The sequence below is a fragment of the Centruroides vittatus genome, unplaced genomic scaffold (assembly GCF_030686945.1).
Source record: "Centruroides vittatus isolate TY-2023 unplaced genomic scaffold, ASM3068694v2 contig_10, whole genome shotgun sequence".
Taxonomy (NCBI): domain Eukaryota; kingdom Metazoa; phylum Arthropoda; class Arachnida; order Scorpiones; family Buthidae; genus Centruroides; species Centruroides vittatus.
In genome coordinates this window covers 2,821,934-2,845,700 of record NW_027120658.1, presented here as the reverse complement: position 1 = coordinate 2,845,700, position 23,767 = coordinate 2,821,934, and the positions used below count along the sequence as shown (strand labels likewise).

Here is a 23,767-nt window from a genome sequence, read left to right as displayed (position 1 = left end):
GGTGAGATGTTTAATTGTTTCTTAAAAAGAAAAAAAAAACTGTTTAAATTTAAATAGATTTTTAAACAGTTTTTTATTGTAGATTACAGAGTAATTTTGTATAAAATTAAAATAAAATTTAGAAGCTTTCTATTAAAGATACTAACCTCATAGCCCTACTTAATTTTTCGTAAGTCATTTTTGTATTTTGTTTTCGATCTCCCCACATCTTTGCTACTTTATCTGATTGAACGAATTTGAAGATACCTTCTTCCCTCCTCTCCCACCTTATTAAACTTGGATTTGTTTCTGGGCTTAATAGGAGATCACGAATAAATTCCCACAATTTTCCAGTAGCTTTACCTAAAAAAAAGGTAAAAAATAATTAAAATTTTACACTTTTTTTCTTCATATATACATGTATATATACTACTAGATCTTAGTGTATACTGTGTAATAAAGCAGGATAGAATATGAAGTGTATACAGTAAAAACCTGTGTAAACAGGAATGTTTTCTTTCCGGGTTTTACTGTATTACATATGTTCTATATCCTATACATGTATTCTATTGTACAGTAAAGTGTACTATGCACACTTTACTATATTCCAGGAACATATACTACAGATTTACTGTATACAAATAGTAGCAATTATAGCATATAAGCTTAAGCAATTCATTAACAGGGTGGAAAGGTTATTGCTCCTCTTAGTAGTAAGCTTACTACAAAAACTGAAGAACAAGATAAAAATAAAAGGAAAACTGACTAGAAAAATAGAGGGAAAAGTATTTTTCTTAAATTAATTTATTTGATTTTCAAATTAGTCCTTTAAATTTCCATTTGAAAGTTATTTTGAAGAATTATTCAATATTTTAGTAATGTAGAGAAATTAAAATTTAATTTTCATATATAAATAAATACAAATACAAAAATTCTTAACTATAAAATAAGCTCTTTATTATCTAAAATTAAAATTACTTTTTTAAGTATAAAATATGTTAAATAAAATTGGATTATTCAACTATTCAGATCCAAAAAATTGGTATTTTTAGGTCAATACTTCGTTTGCTTTACCAATTATATAAAGAAGAATTATTTTCAAGTGATATTAATGAAGTTTAACAGGATCTTTATAAATTAAACAGATTATTTCACGATATATTAATAAATAATTCATTTAAATTTAATTTAATAATTAAGTTGGCACAATTTACAATAAATAATAAGTTCCTTCCGTAATGAAAAGGATTACAGTATAAAATATAGTTTTTGTATGGAATAAATCTATATATTTTATAATTTAAAAAGTGAGTAGGTAAGCATCCCAACAAGTAGTTTGCGGTCGACTGGTTAATATCACAATCAATATTGTTTACTCAAGGTTGAGAAGTATTGTAGTACTCATTATTCTAATCGGGAATAATTATATTTTAAATTTATCCTATTTTTTTCTGTTGTTTAAAATAAGTAAAATTCACCCTTTTTTTCTGCTTCAAAGCAAACAAGACTATCAAAAATTAATGATATTATTTCTACTCTATCATTAAAATTTTTCCACGTCATTAAGCATGCATAAAAAATTAGAATACATAAAATCTACCGTCATTCGCTCGAGTAGAAACTCAAGTTATTTTAATGATATAATAAAAATCTGTAGCCAAATATATATAACAATTTTTATACTTTATTTTTATTTAATAAATTAACTGGATGAACTACATGATTCCTGAGCATAATTATAAAAGATGCCTGGATTATTCCAGGATTCTAGAGTCATATCCGGCTTAAATATTCATAAAAAAGCGAAATATCGATGAAATTTTTAATTAAAAATCAAATTTCTGATGAATTTTCGGGAAAATTACCTTGTCTATTCCGTGATCTACCTTCTCTTTTAGGCGGTCTTCCTCTTCTATTCTTCTTCATATCTGCAGCTATGTCGTATGGAACTAAGATATTTCAATATTCTAAATTAATTATCTATATAATTGTAATTAATTAATAAATTAATTAATAGTTATTTTATTAACAGGATAATTTCTCATTAAAAAAAACTATATTTCTGATTAAAATAAAGCCCAATTTAATTGATTATTTAGAGTAATTTTTACTTAAAGAATACTAAGTTAATTGTAATTAAAAATTTACAAGTTGTTTAATTACTCCATCCGTGAATTATTAGAATGTGTACTTAATTCGATTCTTAAGGTGAGCATACAGTAAATACTTTCCAAATAAACTTACCTGTTTTTTGATTGTACATATTATCAGGAAAATAAGCATCTGTAAGTCTTGTTTTTGTATTAACAGGTGTCATCGTACTTGTTGTACTTGTGGTGCTGTCTCTATCTGAATCTACTTAAAAAAGAAAGAGTGAAAAAAATATTATTTCTCAGAATATCAAACGTTTGTTCTAAGTTTTTAAAGCACTTTTATGTGTTAAAAAAAACACTAAATGGACAGAATACGATTTATTTTTTTACAATTCATCCTGTTTCAATAATCACTGAAGCATGTTTGAACTTATTTAATCGCGTATCAACCTACATTTATCTATAATATATTGTCTTTAAGCTTATTCTATCATCATAAATATGTGGATAACTTAAAAAATTTTAAAAATAATTATATATATTTTTTATATTTTAATTATTTTTAATTGAACAAGGCACCAAACAAAATTTATCTGTATCCTTAGTAAACAGGTGGTTCTATTATATAAAAAATAATAAATTAATAAAAAATTATATCGATATTTAATTAGTTACCTGAAGAAATAGGTGAGCTTTTCTCTTGATCATCTAAATCGATAAAATCTCCAGGGATTGGCCATCTTTCATCTGGCCAACTAAATTGGGCTTGTTGATCGTGTCTGGTTGGTCTGGGAATTATACCTATTGAATTTTTAATGAGATATTTAATATATCTAACAAGGTAATTTCTATGTTTAAAGTGATAATCGGGGATAGGGATAAAGTTTTAATTGTCATTAGAAATCTATTTTACATGATATATTAAAATAACTTATAATAAATTTATATATAAAGTTTAAAGTAATTTTTTTTCTTCGATATTTTAATCTGTTGTTAGCCTGAAACCCTTTCCAAGGGCATTTGAAAACCTTTATCCAGGAAGAGGATGCCTCTGAAGGATAAAAAGCCTCTTAGATTAATTTTAATTTAAGCACCTTTAAATTGAGAATAATTTCTTCTTGTGCATCCATAGAAAAATATATTAATTATTATTAATTAATTTATAATAAATTGTACAAATTATAAAATTAAATATATATATCTTAAGAGTATTTCTAGTTAATTAGATTTTTAAAAAAATTAATGATCAGATACGAATATTAAATATATATTTCCGCAATTTTTTTAGCTTAAAAATAATTATAAACTCCGCTGTTTTTTAAAAAATTTAAATATTTTCTCCATTTTTAAAGCCAATATTTAAATATTTATGCATTCAGACTAAAAAAATAAAAAATACAAACATTAATGTGTTAACTGTAAGCTTAATGATTGTTAAATTCTCTCCATGACATGGTTGAAATAACAAGGTTAATCGAATAAGCGTTAAAACTATCATTTTTATTTTTATTTTTAATATCGGACTGTCAGTTTGTAAAGGAAAAACAATCATAGAATATACAATTAAAATAATATAAATATCTGTAGAAAATAATTTACTTTCTAAGTAAGTTAATTAGCAAGAGATTAGCAAGTAACATATTGAAAATCAGTTAGTTTTTACAATAAAAAAATAATAAAAGATTGAATTTATTACTTAATGTATTTATTTCTTAAAATTAATTATTTTAAGATAAAAAATATATATAATAAATATGCCATTATACAGGGTGGGGCTATAGTAGTTTGTGAGCAATTCAGCAATATTAATACTTTAATAGACTAATTGTGATTCTTATAAAAAGCACATAAAATTTTGGAATAAATTGTTTGATATATTAAAATAAAAATATAAGGTCTCAAACTCCGAAACGATTGAACCATGCCGTCTAACGAGACAAATAAGTTTATTTTTAAGAAAAAACACGCACATTAGACTGCTGATATAAACTAACAAATGCAATGCCCTTATACAATGTTCGAAGACCACTTTCTTATTTTAAGTGCACTCAAGGAGACAAAAAGTATATTAGCCTACTTCATAGATAACCAGATGGCCATTGCTGCTTTAAATCACTTTTTTTCTTCCCCTTTTCTTTTTATCTTTAAATAGTAATAATATTTACACCGGTTTGGAAGGGATAATTAATAATTAAAATTATTAAATCTATATAATTTAATATTTTATTATAATTCGTTTTTTTTTTCCTAATTGTTAGTAGTTTGCATGGATGATAATATATATTACTTATTGTCTACACCAGTGTTTCCCAAACTTTTCGGATTACTTCTCCCCTTTTAGTGCGTATGTTTCTCAGTTGCGCGTTATCCTATGGGCAAAAGGGGCAATTGTCTGGGACCCCTCCAATCTTTTATAAGAAAATATCTTTCCAAAGAAAATCAGCACTGTACATTGGGTCGTCGTCTTCTTTGCCCTTAATCCAGTAAAGCCTGTACATTGGGCCTCCTAATTTAAATTTTCCTGGGCCCCATAAAGCTATAACTGATGCATCTCATATTTTTTCTGTTTCAAAATAAATTTTTATTCTCCTTATTTTCCAATACCCCTACCACTCCCTTCCTTCCAGAGCCACCTTGAGTGTTCTACCATTCTTAAAAGGGTCCACTTTGGAAATCACTGGTCTATACTTACTAGTATAAGAGCTTACTGTATGGAACAAATAAATATGATATAATTAACATATACTAAATTAGTGACATACCAAAGTAACTAAGACGTTCTTGAAACGATTTATACAGCATGCTTCCATATTGACAATCTCTGTCTATAAAATCTCTTTCTGACAAACGACAAAGATCTTGACCGCTTACGCTACTAAACCCCAATGTGTTAATTTCTTCTGGTTCCACACCATGTTTCTCTGCCCAATCTAACAGCCAATCAGCTATTTCGGAGCATTGCCATTGATCTGGTGAAAGAGTTTCCCAACGTCGATTTAATGGGACCGCTTCAACGAAATCTGTAAATAAATATAAAGAATTTAATATGAAAATTTGTTTCTTTTTCACTAAAATAATTAAACTAACCTTCAATTGTGAGCATTTTGTGATATGGTTGATTTTGAGCAGCAGCCATCGTGGTAGATACTGTGTCTGTTGGACTACAGTATGGAGGAAGAGAAGACATATCATAATACAGAGGAGGGTTTGGCTCTTGTACGTCATAAAATGTCATCTGGTCATCCATATAACCCGACTACATAAACAAATTAACTTTAATTAATGCATTTAAATTATATATATATATATTTATATAAATCTATTTTTAACGGTGTTTACATTTAGATATTAATTTGCGTATGTAAATAATGTGTGAAGATTTCCGTACGTTTTTTCTATATCTAATAATATAAACAGAGAAAATTTCTAATTTCTTTAGAAGTTATTACGTTACCAAAAAATAAATAAACAAATTCAATAATTATGGGCAATAATTCAACAGGCCAAGGAGAATTATAATGGTGCGTTTTTATACGCGAATTGCCCAAAGTTTTCTTTGAAAATTTTAAGAATATCGTAAATTTTGTATTGTTTCTGTTGAAGGTCGAAAGTTTGGACATCGAATAAGTCATTTCTATTGTTTTAAATTTTGCGTCATCTCTAAATGCCACCAATTTATTTATGAAACGAGTTTTTTCTGCAATAAATACGATACATAATAGATTAACGCGATTTCTATCGTTTTTAAAATGATTATACTATAAATATACCTACTTAAGTATACGTATAGACCTTCGTAATATATCCTTACACATATATAATCGCATAATTTAAGTTTGTCATACTTATTGATTTTATAAAATGAGTAATTTACGCTTACATCTGGAGTTAATTGATCGTTGCTAACCATCATTTTTGACGGTATATCTTCCACGCAGTATGGTCTGAAAGTATTAAAATTAAATTAATTAACAGTGTTTTAATTGTAATTAGTGCATAAATATATAATATAAACTCAAAATTAATTAATACGAATCGAATTTACAACTAAAATTGAAAGTTAAAATATTACATTTTTGTTTACATAAAATCATTTCTAAAACTAGAACTGTTTATACATTTAAGTCATTGCATAATAAATAAATGTTAAAAATATATTTTTATATGGGAATTTTATTAAATAATTTCCAGAAAAACTATTTTTTTTTATGAATAAATTTTTAAAAAATTACTCATTGATGAGTGATGAGTAACCGACGAGTAAGCCATACAAGTTTTGAAATGGAATAAATCCTCATAAAAAAAATTACAAGTTAAATTAAAAGGTAATTTTTATATATATTTTTTTTATTTAATTTGTTAGTATTTAAACGTTGAGTATATGATTAGAGAAGTGTTGTTCCGGTTGTAGCATTCAATAAGTTCGCGGAAGCATGTCTTGTTGTAGCTTCTTTATTTTTCACATAGTTGCGAGACACGATAGCAATTTTGCTTGCACCGGAAGAAGGCGGGATCATCAAAACAATGAAGCGAAACACAGGGCTATGGGTACAACAAAATTTACAGACATAACATACAATCCAAAGTCGAGTTTAATTACCTCTTAACTCGATCTACTGCGTATAAATGTATACATTTGTCACCGCAAAAATATATGTATAAATGTATAAAAACTGAAAAAAATACATGAGGTAGGATGTCAATTTTGGTCTACCAAGTTTAGACCATTATTTTAACTACTGCTTTTTTTTGAGGTAATTACAATTGCATAAAATAATAATCCAAACTTAGAGAGCTCCCCTACTTTATACAATTATATCCAGTAAGGGGCCCATTATGGCCCATCAAATTTTGACTATTATTTTGACCAATTCCTTTTTTTGGGAGTGGAATTGGTGAAAATAATAATCCAGAATTGTGGACCTTAACGGTCTTCTCTTCTTTATATGTTATACAGCAGTTTACAGCTATATTTCAGTGATTACACATGCTAATGTAATATTGAATAATAGTTTAAAAATTTCCTAATTTCTTACCCATTATATAAACTTATTTATTAAAAAGTTTATAGTAAAAAGTTTCGATTATTTAAATGTTTATTATATATTAGGAAGAGACAATAGAGAATTTAAACTATTTTATTTAGCATATTTAGAATATCTTATATTAATCTTAAGGTCACCTTTCACACGGTTGCGGCTGGAAGAATATGACCTTGGTCACGGCAAACGAACAGCTAAGTAGCCATGTGACACAGACGACTAGTTCTATAATTTGTGCTGCTTCGAAGAGTGTGGTTTATTCACAATCATACGAAGATGATTCTATATACTGCGCAAGTATTGCGCGTGCATTTTATATGGCCTTATGCCAACAAGACAGAAAACAGCAAAGAATTAAAAAAAAAACCACTATTCGTATATCTATACAATTGTACATTTATAAAATAAGTGTTTTATGATATAATACGTCTTCGTAGAATCGTAATTTTATTATAAAAAAGAAGAAAATACAGTTATACAATATATAATAAAATAACTTTATATACTGGAAACGAATAGTCAGAGTTTAATTTAAGTAATAATATACCATACAATAAGTGCATTTTTATTATAAAATTATAAATAAAAGAAAATGTAAAAAAATGTTTTTTTAATATAGAATAAACTTTCTTCTTTATTAATATTTTTTTAAAAATAAAATTATCATTTTTTAAATTACTAAATGAGAATTTAAAGAGAATTTAAGCTTTCGTTATTGATGCCAAGCCAAGTTTTGTATTTGAAAAAAATTAATAATTATTTTAAAATATTTATTTGTAATTTACTCCAAGTTATATAAGACATAATTTTATATATTATTCATTATTATTTATTTATTTTTAATAAAAATCCGTAACGATGTGCGGTGATTACCCACTAAACAAGCACCAACCCTTGCAATAAATAAATAAAAAAATCATAATTAAATACATTTACTAAATGACAATTAACTTATACGACAAAATAAAGCATTTAAACATCTTTGCATTAAAATAATAATTAATAAATTTCTAGATATTAATTATACTTTTTTTTTCTAGAATCTTGAATAATTACACGGAGTCGAGCATGATCACCCAATTCATTAACTTATGCACCAGCTAGTGACAAACTTGACCTTTGTGACGTAGCTGAGCACGCAAATCGTTGACCCACAACATCCGGGATCGTGCCCAACATCTTAACTCTCTTTTAATGACCGGGATGTCAACGTAACCTTCTGCACAACTAGGTCAAAGGTCGGTGACAGTAATATAGTATCATTTTAAAGAAAAAGGTGTGATGAAGTTTTTTTTTTAATATTTTAAATTGGAGCTGTTAATGAGAGTTTCTCTTATCTTTTTTTTTTAAATTTATTTTTACAGTAATTTTTTTACGTTTATACAAAAAATAATGCATTTAAATTATGCTTAATGAGAGTAATTCGTCGCCATTTTTTTTTACTTTATAAGGTAATTTAAAAAATATTTAACGACGTAAATAGTATAAATCTACATAAATTTTTTATTTTTAATGTTTCATGTTAAAAATTGTTGAGAAATTTGCATATTTTACATTAAAAAGTTTATATTTATAACCTTTATTTAGTGGCTGTATATGCTTAAAATTTAAATTACAGTCAAACCTTTGAACAACGGCCACTGTCAAGAACGAAATTAAAAATGGACGTTGTATGGAGGTTATTTTGTGCAATAACTTTTTGTTAATAGAAAAATATGGCCGCCATTTACAGGTGGCATTGTTGGGAGGTGGCCGTTATTAGAGGTTCGACTGTATACGTGAAATTCTCAATAAATAAATAACGAATATTTATATAATAATTGGAATAAATTATATTTAATAATAAAACAAAGGATACGAGTTTAATAATGTACTGTACTTGTTATACTTGGATTGTTCTAAGTATAGCTCAATCAATCAATACAATATAAAATAGTTTAAAGGAGTTATTATATTTGTTAAAGTGAATAAAAACAATAAATTTTTTAATCTATTTTTATTATTTATTGATTGAATTTATATATTACAAAAATTCTCATTGATTTAAAAATTACAAACTTTTATTTAGCGCTAAACCGAGTGTGGCGATAAACCGAAGAATCTTCTATACACAGTCACGTGATCTAAACACAAGAGAGTCTGAAAGTAACGTGATTTAGTGATAAAGGCTCTTTAATATTTATAGAAAAGATCCGTCTGCGAGTATTCTTCAACACTTTACGAGGGTGGTACTATTTAGGAGGGCGTTATATCGAGTTTAGAGTGCTATTTTAAGGAGAAAATGCGCATATTTATATTTGCTTTATTCTCTATTCACAATATTTCTATATATATTAAAGTATATAAAAATAACTGTATTTTATTTCTAAATTAAAAAAAAAATTATTTTATGATTTAAAAATAAAAATAGTAACTGTTATTTTATCAGTTCGAAACAATAAAGGAATAAATAGCCTTGAATACTTCATAGAAAGAAGGTATATTATTTAAAATTTTCAAGGATTTTCTTAAATAACCTTCTTTTTTATTATGTAATAGCTCTATATGAAGCTAAGCATTTCCTGGTAAATTAAACAAAAATATGATATTTACTTTTAAAAAATATATTAGACATATTTAGCCACTTTTTTCTATAAAAATTAAAGAATTTTCCAAATTCAATTTGTAAATTTTAACGTTTAAAAGTCCTACAAATTTAAAAGGTAGAAAGGTTAAATAACTGGAATAATCGGTAGAAAAATCTATTAATAAATTAATAATTATATTTTAAACAAATAAATTTAATTAATAAAATTTTAAATATTTAAATGAATTATATTTATCTTATTTAGTATAACTTTAATTTTTTAAACATCCCACTTAAAATATCAAAGTTACTTGATCATTAATACAATTACATAATCATAATTAATTATTTTAAAATGGTTGAATAAAATTAAATAATAAACGAAATTGAAATTTGTAAAATACAATTATTATTATTATTATTATTATTGTTTTTAGGGAGTAGAAACTATTCGGGCTAAAGAAAGGAGATGAGTAAGAGGATAAGATTCCATAAGGATACTGAGCAGATAGGGAAAATGAGAAGAATATGAAAAATTAAACCAAAATTTCCCTACTGTCTTCGGTGACTCAAAACATAAAGATAGAAGGACTTTAGTAACTTCTAGTTTAATAGTTTAAATTACAATAAAGTAATTTCAGATCACAGAATACACAGATCAACACAACCCTTTATCTCCACTGTATAACGCGCATTTAAACAGATAAAATTCGAATAATAATATCTAAATATTAAATAAACTATAAATAACAGTAAAATATTAAAATGTATATATATTTAGAAACATTTAAAAGAAGAAAATTATAATAAGATATAATTTAAATTGATACAAGTATGCAGTTATTTGAATATCTTAATCAAATATTCATGTATTCCCAGTAGTGAATGGCATGATTATAATGAAACTACATTAACAACATTTATACAACATAGATTTTATTGCAATAATATAAAATAGCAGTTATTATGAAGCTATTATAAGTACAACAAAGGCTACACATGAATGGAATATTAATAAACTCAAGAATTTAAAAATATATTTTATAGAATTAATTTAAATATATATTCGTGTAATTTAGAGCCTTATCAATAACAAAAACGACATTAATAATTACATATATATGTAAGTTATATATATATAAATTAATGTTTATCAGACTTACCAGGTGTATTTTTAAAATTGGCAATTAGTTTCTGATCCAAATTCAAGAACATTGACTTAAATCTACTTAGAATTTTTTTACACTGTTGTAATTATTAAATATATAACCTTTTTTTAAATAGTTTCTATGTGTATTTTTCCAATGCAAATAAAAAAATTAAATCAGATAAATGCTAATAATAATAACTAGTTTTATAGCTCTTCACTTTTTATATAATTGTGCATTAAATTGATTATGAGATCGATGTCCTAATTGTACTAGTTTCATATAAGATAAATTTCGGCTCTTTATCTTAATCATGATAATCGTAAACCAGATTTGATTACCTTAACGACTTTTTGCATGTGTAGGACATAAAATAAAACCGAAAAAGTGGAAATTATCGTCGATAAATCGTTAAATTTGTTTCTGTTCGAAAAGTATTCATTTTTATTTAAAAAATCTATCATTAAATCATTTATTTTACTTGATTTATGATCAAGTATGGCCTAATACATGAGTGTTATCTTCTATCTTCCCAAACAATATAATAATTTTATGATTATTATAAAAATAACAGCTTATATTTCTTGTTATATAAACAAATTTTATGGACAAAGTAACTATGTTTGTAATAAAATGTAAAGATATCTTGCAACTATATTACGAATTAAATAAATTCTCAGATAATAAATATATAACATGTCTAACAATATGGATGTCACTTCATAGAACAGTATTTTTTTTTTTGATCGATGTGAACAATGAGAATATACTAGAAAATTTATTGTTTGGTGTAAAATATTCTCACTAAAACAGAACAAAAATACAAATTAAATGATAAAATTTTACATATTCTATAGTTATAATCTCGTTTATGAGATAACAATATAACAAATTTTATCATTTCTAACGTGATAAGACACTAGAAATGTGTTATAAACTATAAATTATTCTCCCTAAAATGATTGGATATATTAATTAAAACACTATATATTCACAGTTCTAATCTATAATCTAGATTCCATTCGATTATTATCATGTAAACTTCCATAAAAAAAATAGGTTTCTGACCTATAATATAATATATATAATTAAATTTTTATATTAATGAGAAATTTTATATTATAAAATGTAAATTACTTATGTATAAAATTATTTATGTTTTACTACTCAAGTTTAAACTGTAATTTAATATTAAATAAATTGACATTCTTGCTTATCCAAGAACTGTGGTTATGATAACGATAAAGGAAATTACCGCAATAAAAATATAATAAAAAATTCGTAGAAAATCATTAACCTTTAAATATTTTATAATATTTTACAAAAAATAAATAAATAAATAAGAGTAAAAAATATTTATTAATATCCAAAATGCTTTAAAAAGTATGCTTAATAATTAAATAAATTAAAGTAATTTTATTATAAGTTTAATGCTAATTTAAAGAAATTTATTTTAAGCATATTTAAATAATTATATTTAACTTAAAATAAACTTCTTTAAATTATAATCGTGTTATTTATAAATATCGATTTATTTTTATGTTTATTTATAAATATTTCATTGCCAATTGAAGATTTCAATTTATTGTAAAAATAGATGTTATTTATAGAATTAAATGTTGTAAATTCTGTTAAGTATATTATTTAATAATATTTACAGTTTATATATATTTATGGCATTTTTACTTAGCTTAAATTGAGTATGTAAAGTGCCACTTTAATATTTTAGAAATACAGATGTATTTTCCTGTTCGTTGTGTACAAATGGCTATTTTTAACTAAGCAAACCAATAGAATAATCCGTTTCATATGAAACAGATTATGCCATTGGCTTATTACTTAGGTTGTTTGCAACTGTGTGTGTGTGAACTGCTCGGGATAGAGAATTAAATAACTCTAATTTTTCTAATTTTTAAAGCAATTTATTAAATTTTACATAAAATAATCTCAAAGTTTCATGAAAAAGCTAGGAATTCTCCTACATTAATCTGATAAATTCACTTAATTGGCAATAAAAATCGTTAAAATAAATACTTAGCGTAATTACAGTTTTATTAATTAAAATTAAATTCAGTTTTTACGAGGGTGACGAAGGCTTTAAAATTTAACTAACAAATAGATAATAATGTGTAATAAAAATGTGCTTATTAATATTTTAACATGTATTTAAGTGGCTATAAGTTTATTTATTTAAGAATCAATAATGAAGTAGCAGTTGTAAGCTGTGTAAGCGGTTGAATGATTTAGTAATAATGGGTGAAGAACACTTTAGTTTTCTACATCGCTGAACCTGTATACAAATTATGACCACACGCTGGGATTAAAACCTTTATTCCACATCTCAAAAGAAAAAAATCATTAAATCATGCTTGAAAAAATCATTTAGTTTATTAATTTATATTATTTTTATATTTATTTATATATTATACGTATTATATGTATTTTTAATGCATTTTTGATACTAATAATTGTCATCTAGTATAAAAAAATGAAATAAAGTCATAAAGTCAGTCGAATTTTCTATTTTTGTATACTGTTATTTTTTGATATTTTAATTGCAACGAAATATCTGAATACACGTTTCGTGCTTTAGTTATAGTGAAAACATTAAATTTATACAAAGAGAGCAGCAGTCAGAAACCAAACCTTAAAACACCGTCCTTGAAATATCGCGTGATTTCTCAAATTGACGTCATTACATGCAAACAATCTGAAAATTTGTTTTAAAAATCCCCCCTTTTTAATGTTGGCCTGGATCTAAATAATTATTCCAAAACAACCTTCCAATCAACAGTTATAAATTATTATTAAAATTAAATTAAACTCAAAAGTCTTATATACTTCCATTACAGTCTCTTGTAAAGGGAGAACTTACGTATTGTTGATACTTTCAAGTTATATAATTCTATTCTAGAAAAATATATAAATTTAAAATGTTAAAATAAGGATTTATAAATTTAGAAATTGTTATTTTATCTCTTACTTATTGAGCAAACAAAGGTTATATAACTTACAGATCCCCTCTTTAACTATAAGAATCTTCAGTTTATTTTTATATTTATTTATATTATATGTGTTTTATGTTTAAAGTAATATAATGGGAAATAAATCACTAATTATAATTAGTTATTTATTTTATATTATTTACCTTCAAACATAAAATACATATAGAAGAAGCAATAATGTAATATAGTAATGGGGCAAGAAGTTAGAATATATGTTATAATATTAAATGCGAAATAAAAAGCATGTGAAATATTATATATATAATAATATTTCGAATTCTTTATTTCTCAGCTGTATTTTATGATGGAACATACATATAACGAAGTAGTAACTCGAGGAATATTAACTATCTAGTCCAGTGGTCCTATGAGGATTCGTAATAAAATCTCACAATATACGCATTTATATTATGTTTAGTTTTATTATTTTGATAGATAAACAAAAATAATTTAATTGGAAAATTGTATTATTACGACATCAGGAAAATTTAACATTTAAATGAATCTAAACAATTACATTTTTCTAAAGATCGAGATGTTTCTACCTTGACATCTTTCCTGTCAAGAAAATTTTCAATGGAAATTCTTAGATATTTAAATAAGAGAATCTTCACGCTGGAGGGTAGAACACATGTAGCCAGACTTTTATTTTCTTTACTTAAAACTATGTCAACCTTGAACTTGTGCACTGATGAATCAAGAGTGTCAACTTAAATGAAGTTTTAAATGAATATTTCACGTGTTATAACAAATATACACAATAAACAATAAGCGTATAAAGTGTCTAACGTTTATAGAAAATCAATTCAATAATTTATAATAAATGGAATAACATTTCATTAAATTAATTCTTGATATAAATAACTTTCGATTTTTATAACATAAGACAGAAAGGGGGTTTTCTTCTTATTATTATTATTATTATTTTCTTTTTATTAGGAACAGATATAATTGTCATAAGTTCCTGGTTTCCTGAACCAATTACATGCGTACGATAACACTTTCCTCTTAAACTACGTCATCTTTGATTCAAAGGAAATCTTCTGATATTTATAGACAAGTTTCAATACTTAACTAAGCACGAGTTATCTATCGTATATCAGTTATAGGACTTTGCACTTGTGAAATCAATACGTAACCTTCATTATAAGATGCAAAACAATTGTATTTATTAAGAAATTAAATAATTATTCCATATTTTAGAGTAGTAATAATAATTAGGAATCGATTTTTTATTTAAATTTACGGTTGCTTATGAGATTATAAATAAAAACAAAGGGAAAGGGTGAGCATAAAAACGCACGCTGGTACTGTTTTAAAAATTGATAAACACGAAATATAAACATGCCATTCACCCTTCTGGTATTTTAAGGTAATTCTCGGTCACTGAAACAAAGTGCTGCTTTAATTTGCATCAATTATGTTTTACAGTCGCATAACTTTCATCCATGTTCTTAAAATAATGTAGACCCACATAATCCTCAGTACGAATCTAATGAGAGCTCTTATTTTCGATTTTATTATTATTATTATTTTTTTTAACCTTGTTACTCCATAAAGAAAAATTCATTTAAGGTAACAAAGTTCTGTCTGTACAACGTCTAAGATTGAATTACTTTTTGATAATTTGCATTAGATCGTATACAATATCAATAAAAAATAAAAAGGTAAATATCCTAATATTTCTATATTGAGAACATATTTTTATACTTGAAATTACAGCTAAATCGGTTTACTACCAACTTCTTATTAACTCATAGGCCTATACGCAATAACATTCTAGTAGATTGTAGATTATTTGATAGGAAGATTGCCAATCGTTAATTATAAATTATTTATTTATTTTACACTCCTTTCAAGATTGCAGAAACGAGTCTATATATATATAATGCAAATTTATTCTGTCAAATATATATATTTGACAGAATAAATTTGCATTTCTGTAGAAAATAATTGTTTGCGTAACTTAATAAGTTGAATTTCTGATGCAGAAAATTCTTCGACTTTAATTTTGCTGAAATTTAACAGCAATTTCGAGAAAATTCATTTTATAACTAATTTTTACCATTCTTTTTGCTTCCTACATCGAGATTTTCACATTATTTTAATATGTTTGTGGATATTTAATTGAATAGTTTTCTTAAAAACGAAGAAATCTTTTATTTATTCTATATTTTTGCTCCAGTTTGAATCACTTCCTTTGTATCTTTAAAGTAACAGTTGCAAAATATTTAAACCCCTAAATAAGGAACAGTCAATTATGTAACAATCATAGTTACATCCACTTAGCAGCAGCTCCACCCGATTTTCTTGTTGCAACTTCATTGCACTTTCTACATGATTAATTGTTACAACCAACCAATTTACTTTAAATTGGTTTAAAATTTTCGGGTTTTTACATTTAACTCCAGGTAATAACTTTTGTTTATAGAATTAATCAATTCTCTAGCAAGTTTTCCAACTTGCAGCAACATCATCTTCCACTTTTCAAATTCCAGAATTACTTTCAGGATATTGCACAAGAGAAAGATAAAACTTTAATTCTTTCTCTTTAAATTTGTCTAATTTTATCTATTTCTTTTTCTTCTTCAATTATTTTTCACTGGAATTTTATATAAAAACGCAATTTTCTGTTGTCTTTGTCGTGGGTTGCATTAACTTTTTCTATTGCTGACTTGCAATTAAGCTTGCAATAATATTTCCTAAAAATATGCTTTGAACGTGAGAATCTATGCTTAAATACGCCATTTTAAGCTATTTTAGAACCTTGTTTACGTATTTAAACTAATGCCCAATTTTATTTCCCTTTTTTTAAACTTTAGTTTCCCTATAAAACTTTCTGGTAATCTTTATTTTTGAATCGGGATCATGAGAAAAAACACATTTTCCTCTACTTAAGGTCTTGTATACATATGTTTATACCATAAAATATTAATTGTGATTCTTTTAAATATAGAATACGCTTTAGGAAACATAATAGAATATATTTTTGTAGAAATTAATTTAAGAAAAAAAATCATAAAGGCGTTATTATATGAAAAATACAGTAAAACATTCTCCTCTAATTATTAAACTGTTATCTATAGTAATTAAATTATATTAATTATTAATTAATGATTATATCTATAACAATTAAATTATAAATTAGAAGATTTCTTAAATATTTTATTAAAATTAAATGCAAATATTATTGAGATATTTTAATATTATCAGAATAAAAATAGTCTACAAAGCACTCTTCTAAGTGTTAAAATTTTATACACAAACATTATTGAACAGAATTTAATTGTAATTAAATACAATATTTAAATAATAATTTAATTAATTATTAATTTATTTAGAAAAAGTTTATTTAAATTATGTCCCTTTAGATTGTGGGGCCTTAATTTTTAGATTATAGGCCTTTAATTTATATTATGTAGCCTTTTAGATGAAAAAATAATAATAATTTTAAAGAATACGTAGAAAATAATGTAATATATTTAAGTGTGTATCAATATCTGAATGGAGTTTAATGGATGAAGCAAGTATTAAACATCATTAAATTATTGTACAGAAAGCAATAACTTTTTTTAGTAAGTTATAAATTCCTTTTACCTTTAAATTATTGCATAACGTAATAATTACATTAATATGAAAGAATCAATGTTAACTTCAAGGTGAAAAGCTGATTTCAAGGTAATCTGTGAAACTTTGGAAACAAGTATTTATCAATAGGCTCCACCTACTTGAAAATATTATAAAATACCGGCAAAATTATTATATATTTGTATAAATCTAGCATCTATACATTGTAAAAAAAACAAATTAATTATATAATTCAGGATCGTTATCCTTAAACAAGTTTCATTCAGTTGAACGTAAAGATTTGTAAATTTTAATTAAAAATAAATAAATTGTATTATATGAAAAGTAATTATTTAATTCTTTAATTAAATTTATGAAATAAACGATTAAAATTTTAAGAATTTATTTATTTATTTATTTGGAAGGTAAATCTCAAGCAACTCTACGTGTTAAATAGGATTATACAGTGATAATCTAGATAATTTTCTTTATATAAATATTAATTTATAAGATTTACATTATTTCACGACATATTTTGTACCAAAAAAAGTCTTACATTTTCGTATAATTAACAAAATAATATTTTTAAAAAATTAAGAATTTATTTATAAATTTCTTTAATTCTTTTAATATAAAATAATTAAATTGATAGTCTCATTGTCAAGGTTATAAAGTGATTCAAAAGTGGGTATCTAGGTATACAGAACAGAACAGGATTTTATTTACTGGGTTAACGAGTCAAGTATGATTTAAAGTAATTTAACTGTATAAGAAATTAGATACTATACAAAAATAAGCGAATACAAAAGGAGCTTTATTCTACTAAACAATAAAAATATATTGAATTCGACACTTTAAAACCCCCAGAACATTCACGTGATATTATATATATATATATACATATAGTTAATATTTTACTGTCTTCTTCTAGTATAATAAATATGTATAATGTGTACACGTTCATGATTTATATCGTATCATCCGATGTAAATGCACGGGGCCACAAAAGAGAAGTTCACATTCTACTTGTGAACTTAAGTTTAGATACCTTAAGGCAATTCGATCCTCACCTCTTATTGAATTTTTGTATTAAAGATATAATTAAGTAAAATATATTTAAAGTATATTTTCACACTAAAAAAAGTAGAGTTTACTAGTTAAAAATGATATAAATAATATAATATACACATAAATTTATATATATACATATATATTTTTTATTAGACTTAATATTTTTTTGGCTTAATAAAAAACTGGCACCGAGATATTTCTGTAAAAAAAATTATCCCTATAGGTTGTTTTAGGACAAAAACCAGTATGAGGCACACATTTGGGAGATATAAATGACCCATGTACAATCAGGAAGCAAGGAGACAGGTGGACCAATAGTCCAGTATACCCTCATTGTGCCTCTTCACCGATTTTCTCTCTTCCTGATTATTAAAATTCTAATCTACAATTAACAAATAACAGGCCATTGAACAGATTACAAGGCTTTGAAGATCATTAAATATCATCATTTAAAAATTTCATAAATAATACGATCATACTTAGAGAAATTTAGACACTTTGGACAAGCTTATTAACTTAAGCAACGAGGATTTTAATTAGAAGAATTTAAGGAAAAAAGTATTATTTTCTAAATTAAAATATTCATTATTTTAAAGCAATTTATATAATATATTTCTACTAAAAACAAGTATATTATGTGTAGAATTACACTTAAACAAGGTAAAAACTTTAAAGGGTTTATTATATAAAATATATCAAAATAAATTAATAAAATTAATTAATATTTTTAAACTACTATCGAAAAGATAATACAAAAACAAAAAATTATATTATTACATACACTAAATTTTACTATTTAACAGGAAACATGTGGAAAACATAATTGATCTTACCTGTATGGTAGTTAAGTTCAGGGTTAAACAACGTAGAGGTCACAATAACAAAGAATGGGCTAACATGAATAGTCCGACATATAAAAGTATTATATATAAAAACAAGAAAAATAAAAATAATAATAATAAAAATCACTTTCAAACGTTACAGGAGACGAGAAAAATCCCTCTCTAACTAATCGTATACAGTACAACTTTAGTATGAAGTGATGCTGCCTGCGCTAAAGTTACACTAGTTATTAACTGCTCCTAGTTGGGAAACCCGAGCTTACAAATAGACGTCACTACATTTAATGCTGATTTGTCAGTTTGTCAGCCAATAGATTGTTTCCTTGTTAACGTCTGCTCCTAGTAGTCTGGAAACGAGACTCGATAACGTCTACACTCTGATACCAGAACGTTTATGAGAAGGGAACTGTTTTATTTTTATCTAACCAAGTAGGAAAAAACAAAAATTATAACTTTTATTAACTATTATCAAGATGGCTTACTAACTGTACAATATCTTTTTTCCCATCAAAAACTTACTTGCATTTTGTTCAAATATAATCAGCAAAGATAGGGATTTTTTTCCTATTTATTTATATTATTTATTTGTTTTTTTTTTAATTTTAATTTTCGTGTGAGGTAATTGGATACCATAAGATAATAAGATATTTCTTACGTATTTATTCATCTGTGTGCTTACATTTCACTTGGAAGAATTTAATTATTTTTAAATTAGCATCGTAAAAAATAAATCTAACTGTATTCAATTTTACAATTTGAATTTAAATACAAGTTATTTGTTACTTGTTGTATCAAAACAAATTATACATTTTGTAATAAAATAAAATAATTTCTTATAATTATAATAATTATTACAGTTTTATCTATTATGTCAATTTTAAATTGTTATATTGAAGTATATTTATGTAATTTTAAATAAATAAATGATTTATAATATATAAAAAATTTATTAAATATTTAAAATATCTATTAATGAATAAATTAGTATGTAAGATCTACTTAAATCGATTCCAGTTTAATTAAAGTTTAAATAAATATTAAAATAAAAATCATTTAATATTCATCATTAATTATAATTAATTATTTTATATAAATATTGTAATTTCTTTTTTCTCTTTCAATTTTTAAATTGTAAAGATTATTTAAATAATAATAATAATTATTATTATTTTTCAAAATTTAGTGCAGCTCGGTTTAGAAGTATCCAGAGGACAGACAAACATGGTAAATGAACTTTTTATAATAATTTACAAGAAAAATTAAATTGTTACGTACGAGTTTATTAATTATTTTTATTTATACAAATATAACATAATTTCTTTTTAAAAATTAAACTGAAAATTGAGTAATTTTAAATTTAAATTTGAAATATTTTTTATGGAATAATTTAATACAAAATAATTCAAATTATTGTAAAAATACAGAGAAAAATTTAGCATCATCATCACTAATTACGAGTAAAGAACTGAGCGCGTGATATTTAAATATCACGAGGAAGATAAGAATTAAATCGTGTTGGATGTAATCTTCCTTCCTGTTAGGATGAAGTTAGTCAAACGGTAGCATCATATCGATGATGACAAGTTGAAAGTGAGATAAATTCCTGCATTTCCAACGCCTCGTTGAACGCGGGAGGTTAATCAATTATCATAATGATGGGTGGGAAAGTTTTGGGTTTTTTTTAGTGGGAAGAAAATAGTTGACAACACATTAATATTATTTATTCCTAATGTAGTGTGTTGTTATTATTACATCATACATAAATTTGAAATTTAAATTTTATCAAACGAAATTACTTTATTTATTTATTTATTTATTTATTTATTTAATACTGAGGGGGTGATTTATAGAAACGGTGGATTTAGAATGCTTTGTGTTTTATATTAAAAAATTATATATAGATTATCATTTTAATTATTAGAATTTAACACATTTTTAATATACTGAAAAACTCCATATAATTCAGAAACACTAACCTAGTAGGGTTCGTGACCTACTGGATGGGAAATATATATTTTAATTTATAAAAAATAAATTTTAAAATTTAATTAATTTTTATTAAAATACTTAAAATAGATTTAAATCTATAAAATATTTTATACATTTGAAAATTACTGTGTCAAAGACCTCGAAAAATCTTGATATATACAGGTGATATGCAAATTTTATATGATTCCAACACGTAGTTATATGCCTCTAAATAAATATATATATAAACAGTTTAGGAGATAGATTTTAAAAGTAATTAATTAAATCATTTTGATTCTTTTTTTGAAAATTATATATAATATAATTTTTTTTTTTTTTTTTTTTGAATTAACCTTTCCTTTTTATTACTAAACGAACTGTAAAATTTTGCTTGTTAGTTCTTTCAGGTGTGACAATAGTCAAGTTGTACGTTCTTTAGAATAGAATACAATCAACTCTTTCCCTTTGGTTAAATTTTAATAATTTAATAACTTTATAATCTTTTTAAAAAGCAAATTAGCTTCTATAGAATGAATAGTATGAAATTTTGATTTATAATTTTAAAATATTTACTATTTTTAGAAATTAATAGCAAAGAAACATATGGAGAAGAACAAATAAATATATAGGAAATAATATATACAGGAAAATAGCTTGAATATTTAGGGTGAGTGATAAACAAATTTATGGTGAAATGGCAAATAAATAACTTGGGAATAGTAAATAAAAATATTGTGAAATAAATATAATAAAAATAACAATAGTAGTAAATAAAAATATGGTGGAATGTTTGCCATATCTCCACATATGAAATATATGGAGATAATCAAATAAATAATACAAATATATGAGAAAACAGAATATAAACTTAAGGTGAGTAGCAAATAAATATGTAAAAAAATAGCAAACAAATATGTAGCGAATAGTAAATAAAAATATGGGGCATGGTAAAGAAATATGTAGAGAATAGCAAATAAGCAACACAAATATTTTGAAAAAAAAGCATACAAAATTATTGTGGGTAACAAATAAATACTTAAGGAAATAGCAAATGTATGATGAAACGGTGAAGTAATATGAGAGAATATATAAGGAATAGTAAATAAAAATATGGTGGAATGGTAAAGAAACATGGAGAAGAGGAAAGAAGTATGTAGAAGTATAGAGAATAGCAAATAAACAACAAAAATTTACTGCAGAATAGCATACAAACTTATGACGAGTAACAAGAAATATGTGAAGAAATAGCAAATAAATATATTATATTTGTTTTTAAATTACAAAGTAGAATATAGAAAGATTCGGTTTAGCATACATTAATTATATTTCTTGTTTTAAATTAAAGATGGATTACAATAGCAAGAGAACTTTGACAATTTAAGTTGATAACGAAAACAAAAGTAAAAACCCGGTCCATGACTGATTAGAAGCGACAAAACTGGGTCAGTTCTTGATGTGCATTGTCTTTAAAGCCAGACAGCGATGTAACCATTATATTAAGTATGGAATGTTGCACTTAATTAAAGTACTAAGTTTTAAAGGTGATTGTACGTTTCATTAAATGTAATTACAGTGCATTGACATTACTACAAAAATATTACTTAACGAAGAAAGAAAACCAAAATCATTGAAATTTTATCAGAAATATATTGTATAAATATAAAATTATAACATAAAATAAATTATATATGTCATTTTTATTATAATACTATATCTTGAAGATTCGATAAAGTAATTTATAGCCCTACTAACCCATTTAGTTCTAAACTTTTACAATGTTAAAATGGGCATTGAAATCTGTAAAATATTTTTATAATATAATAAAAACTTGAAGTAAAATATCCAGTTTTTAATATAGTATATAGTATATTATAGATTTTATTCAGTTGTATATTCACCCATTTAAAAAAAAAAGATGCATTAGGTAAGATAAAGATGAGTATATTGATCCCGAAATTAATGTATAAAAAATTATATTATAAATAAAAATATCTTGAAATTAGTTTCTATAGATAATTGAGGCAATTCTGAACAAGTTAAATTAGTAGTTTAATCAGTAGGGGGTTTATTTTTTTAGTATTTTTACAGAAGAGAAGCTAAACTTGACCCTACTTCTAAGTCAAGTGCATTTCCTACGGATCTACAAATATTGTAAGTGAAAGTACTGATGTTAAGAGTTAATTTTTCTAAGTAAAAAATAAAAAATTAAAAAATACTAAAAAATTTCTAGAATTATTTGAAGAAAAATGAGTTTATAAATACAGAAATTCGTACCTTGTTAAGGGATTCCAGTACAATAATTATAATAAGTTGTATAATTAAAATAAAATAAATTATTGGCCGTAAAAATGTTTTTTAAAACATTTATTTGAAATGAAATTTTACGTAAAAATTGCCATCGGGTGTTACGATTTTATGCGGTTTCGTTATCTCTTTCCTTGATCAAATATAAATTAATGAATATTTTATGCATTTTTAAAAATTTA

The 23,767-nt window shown here is 24.4% G+C and overlaps 1 protein-coding gene and 1 long non-coding RNA gene across 6 annotated transcripts in view; one reads left to right on the top strand and one right to left on the bottom strand.

Annotated features, from left to right (window-relative positions):
- LOC136971950 (ETS homologous factor-like) overlaps positions 1–23,767 on the bottom strand; it is an 82,331-nt gene that overhangs the window by 2,608 nt on the left and 55,956 nt on the right. For 3 of the 5 annotated variants that reach the window (XM_067266500.1, XM_067266648.1, XM_067266711.1), the window contains exons 2-8: positions 5,953–6,016; positions 5,160–5,328; positions 4,835–5,092; positions 2,748–2,873; positions 2,224–2,337; positions 1,845–1,928; positions 147–342 (exon numbers count right to left, since the gene is read on the bottom strand). In XM_067266500.1, coding sequence (XP_067122601.1) covers positions 147–342; positions 1,845–1,928; positions 2,224–2,337; positions 2,748–2,873; positions 4,835–5,092; positions 5,160–5,328; positions 5,953–6,016 — 1,011 coding nt within the window. Of the gene's footprint in view, positions 1–146; positions 343–1,844; positions 1,929–2,223; positions 2,338–2,747; positions 2,874–4,834; positions 5,093–5,159; positions 5,329–5,952; positions 6,017–19,304; positions 19,766–23,767 lie in introns of those variants that run through there. The other 2 variants (XM_067266773.1, XM_067266583.1) reach the window with 2 other exon arrangements.
- On the top strand, positions 19,715–21,947 carry LOC136973725 (uncharacterized). The gene is made up of 3 exons (XR_010880546.1): positions 19,715–19,742; positions 20,497–20,537; positions 21,864–21,947. It is a non-coding gene; the product is annotated as an uncharacterized lncRNA (long non-coding RNA).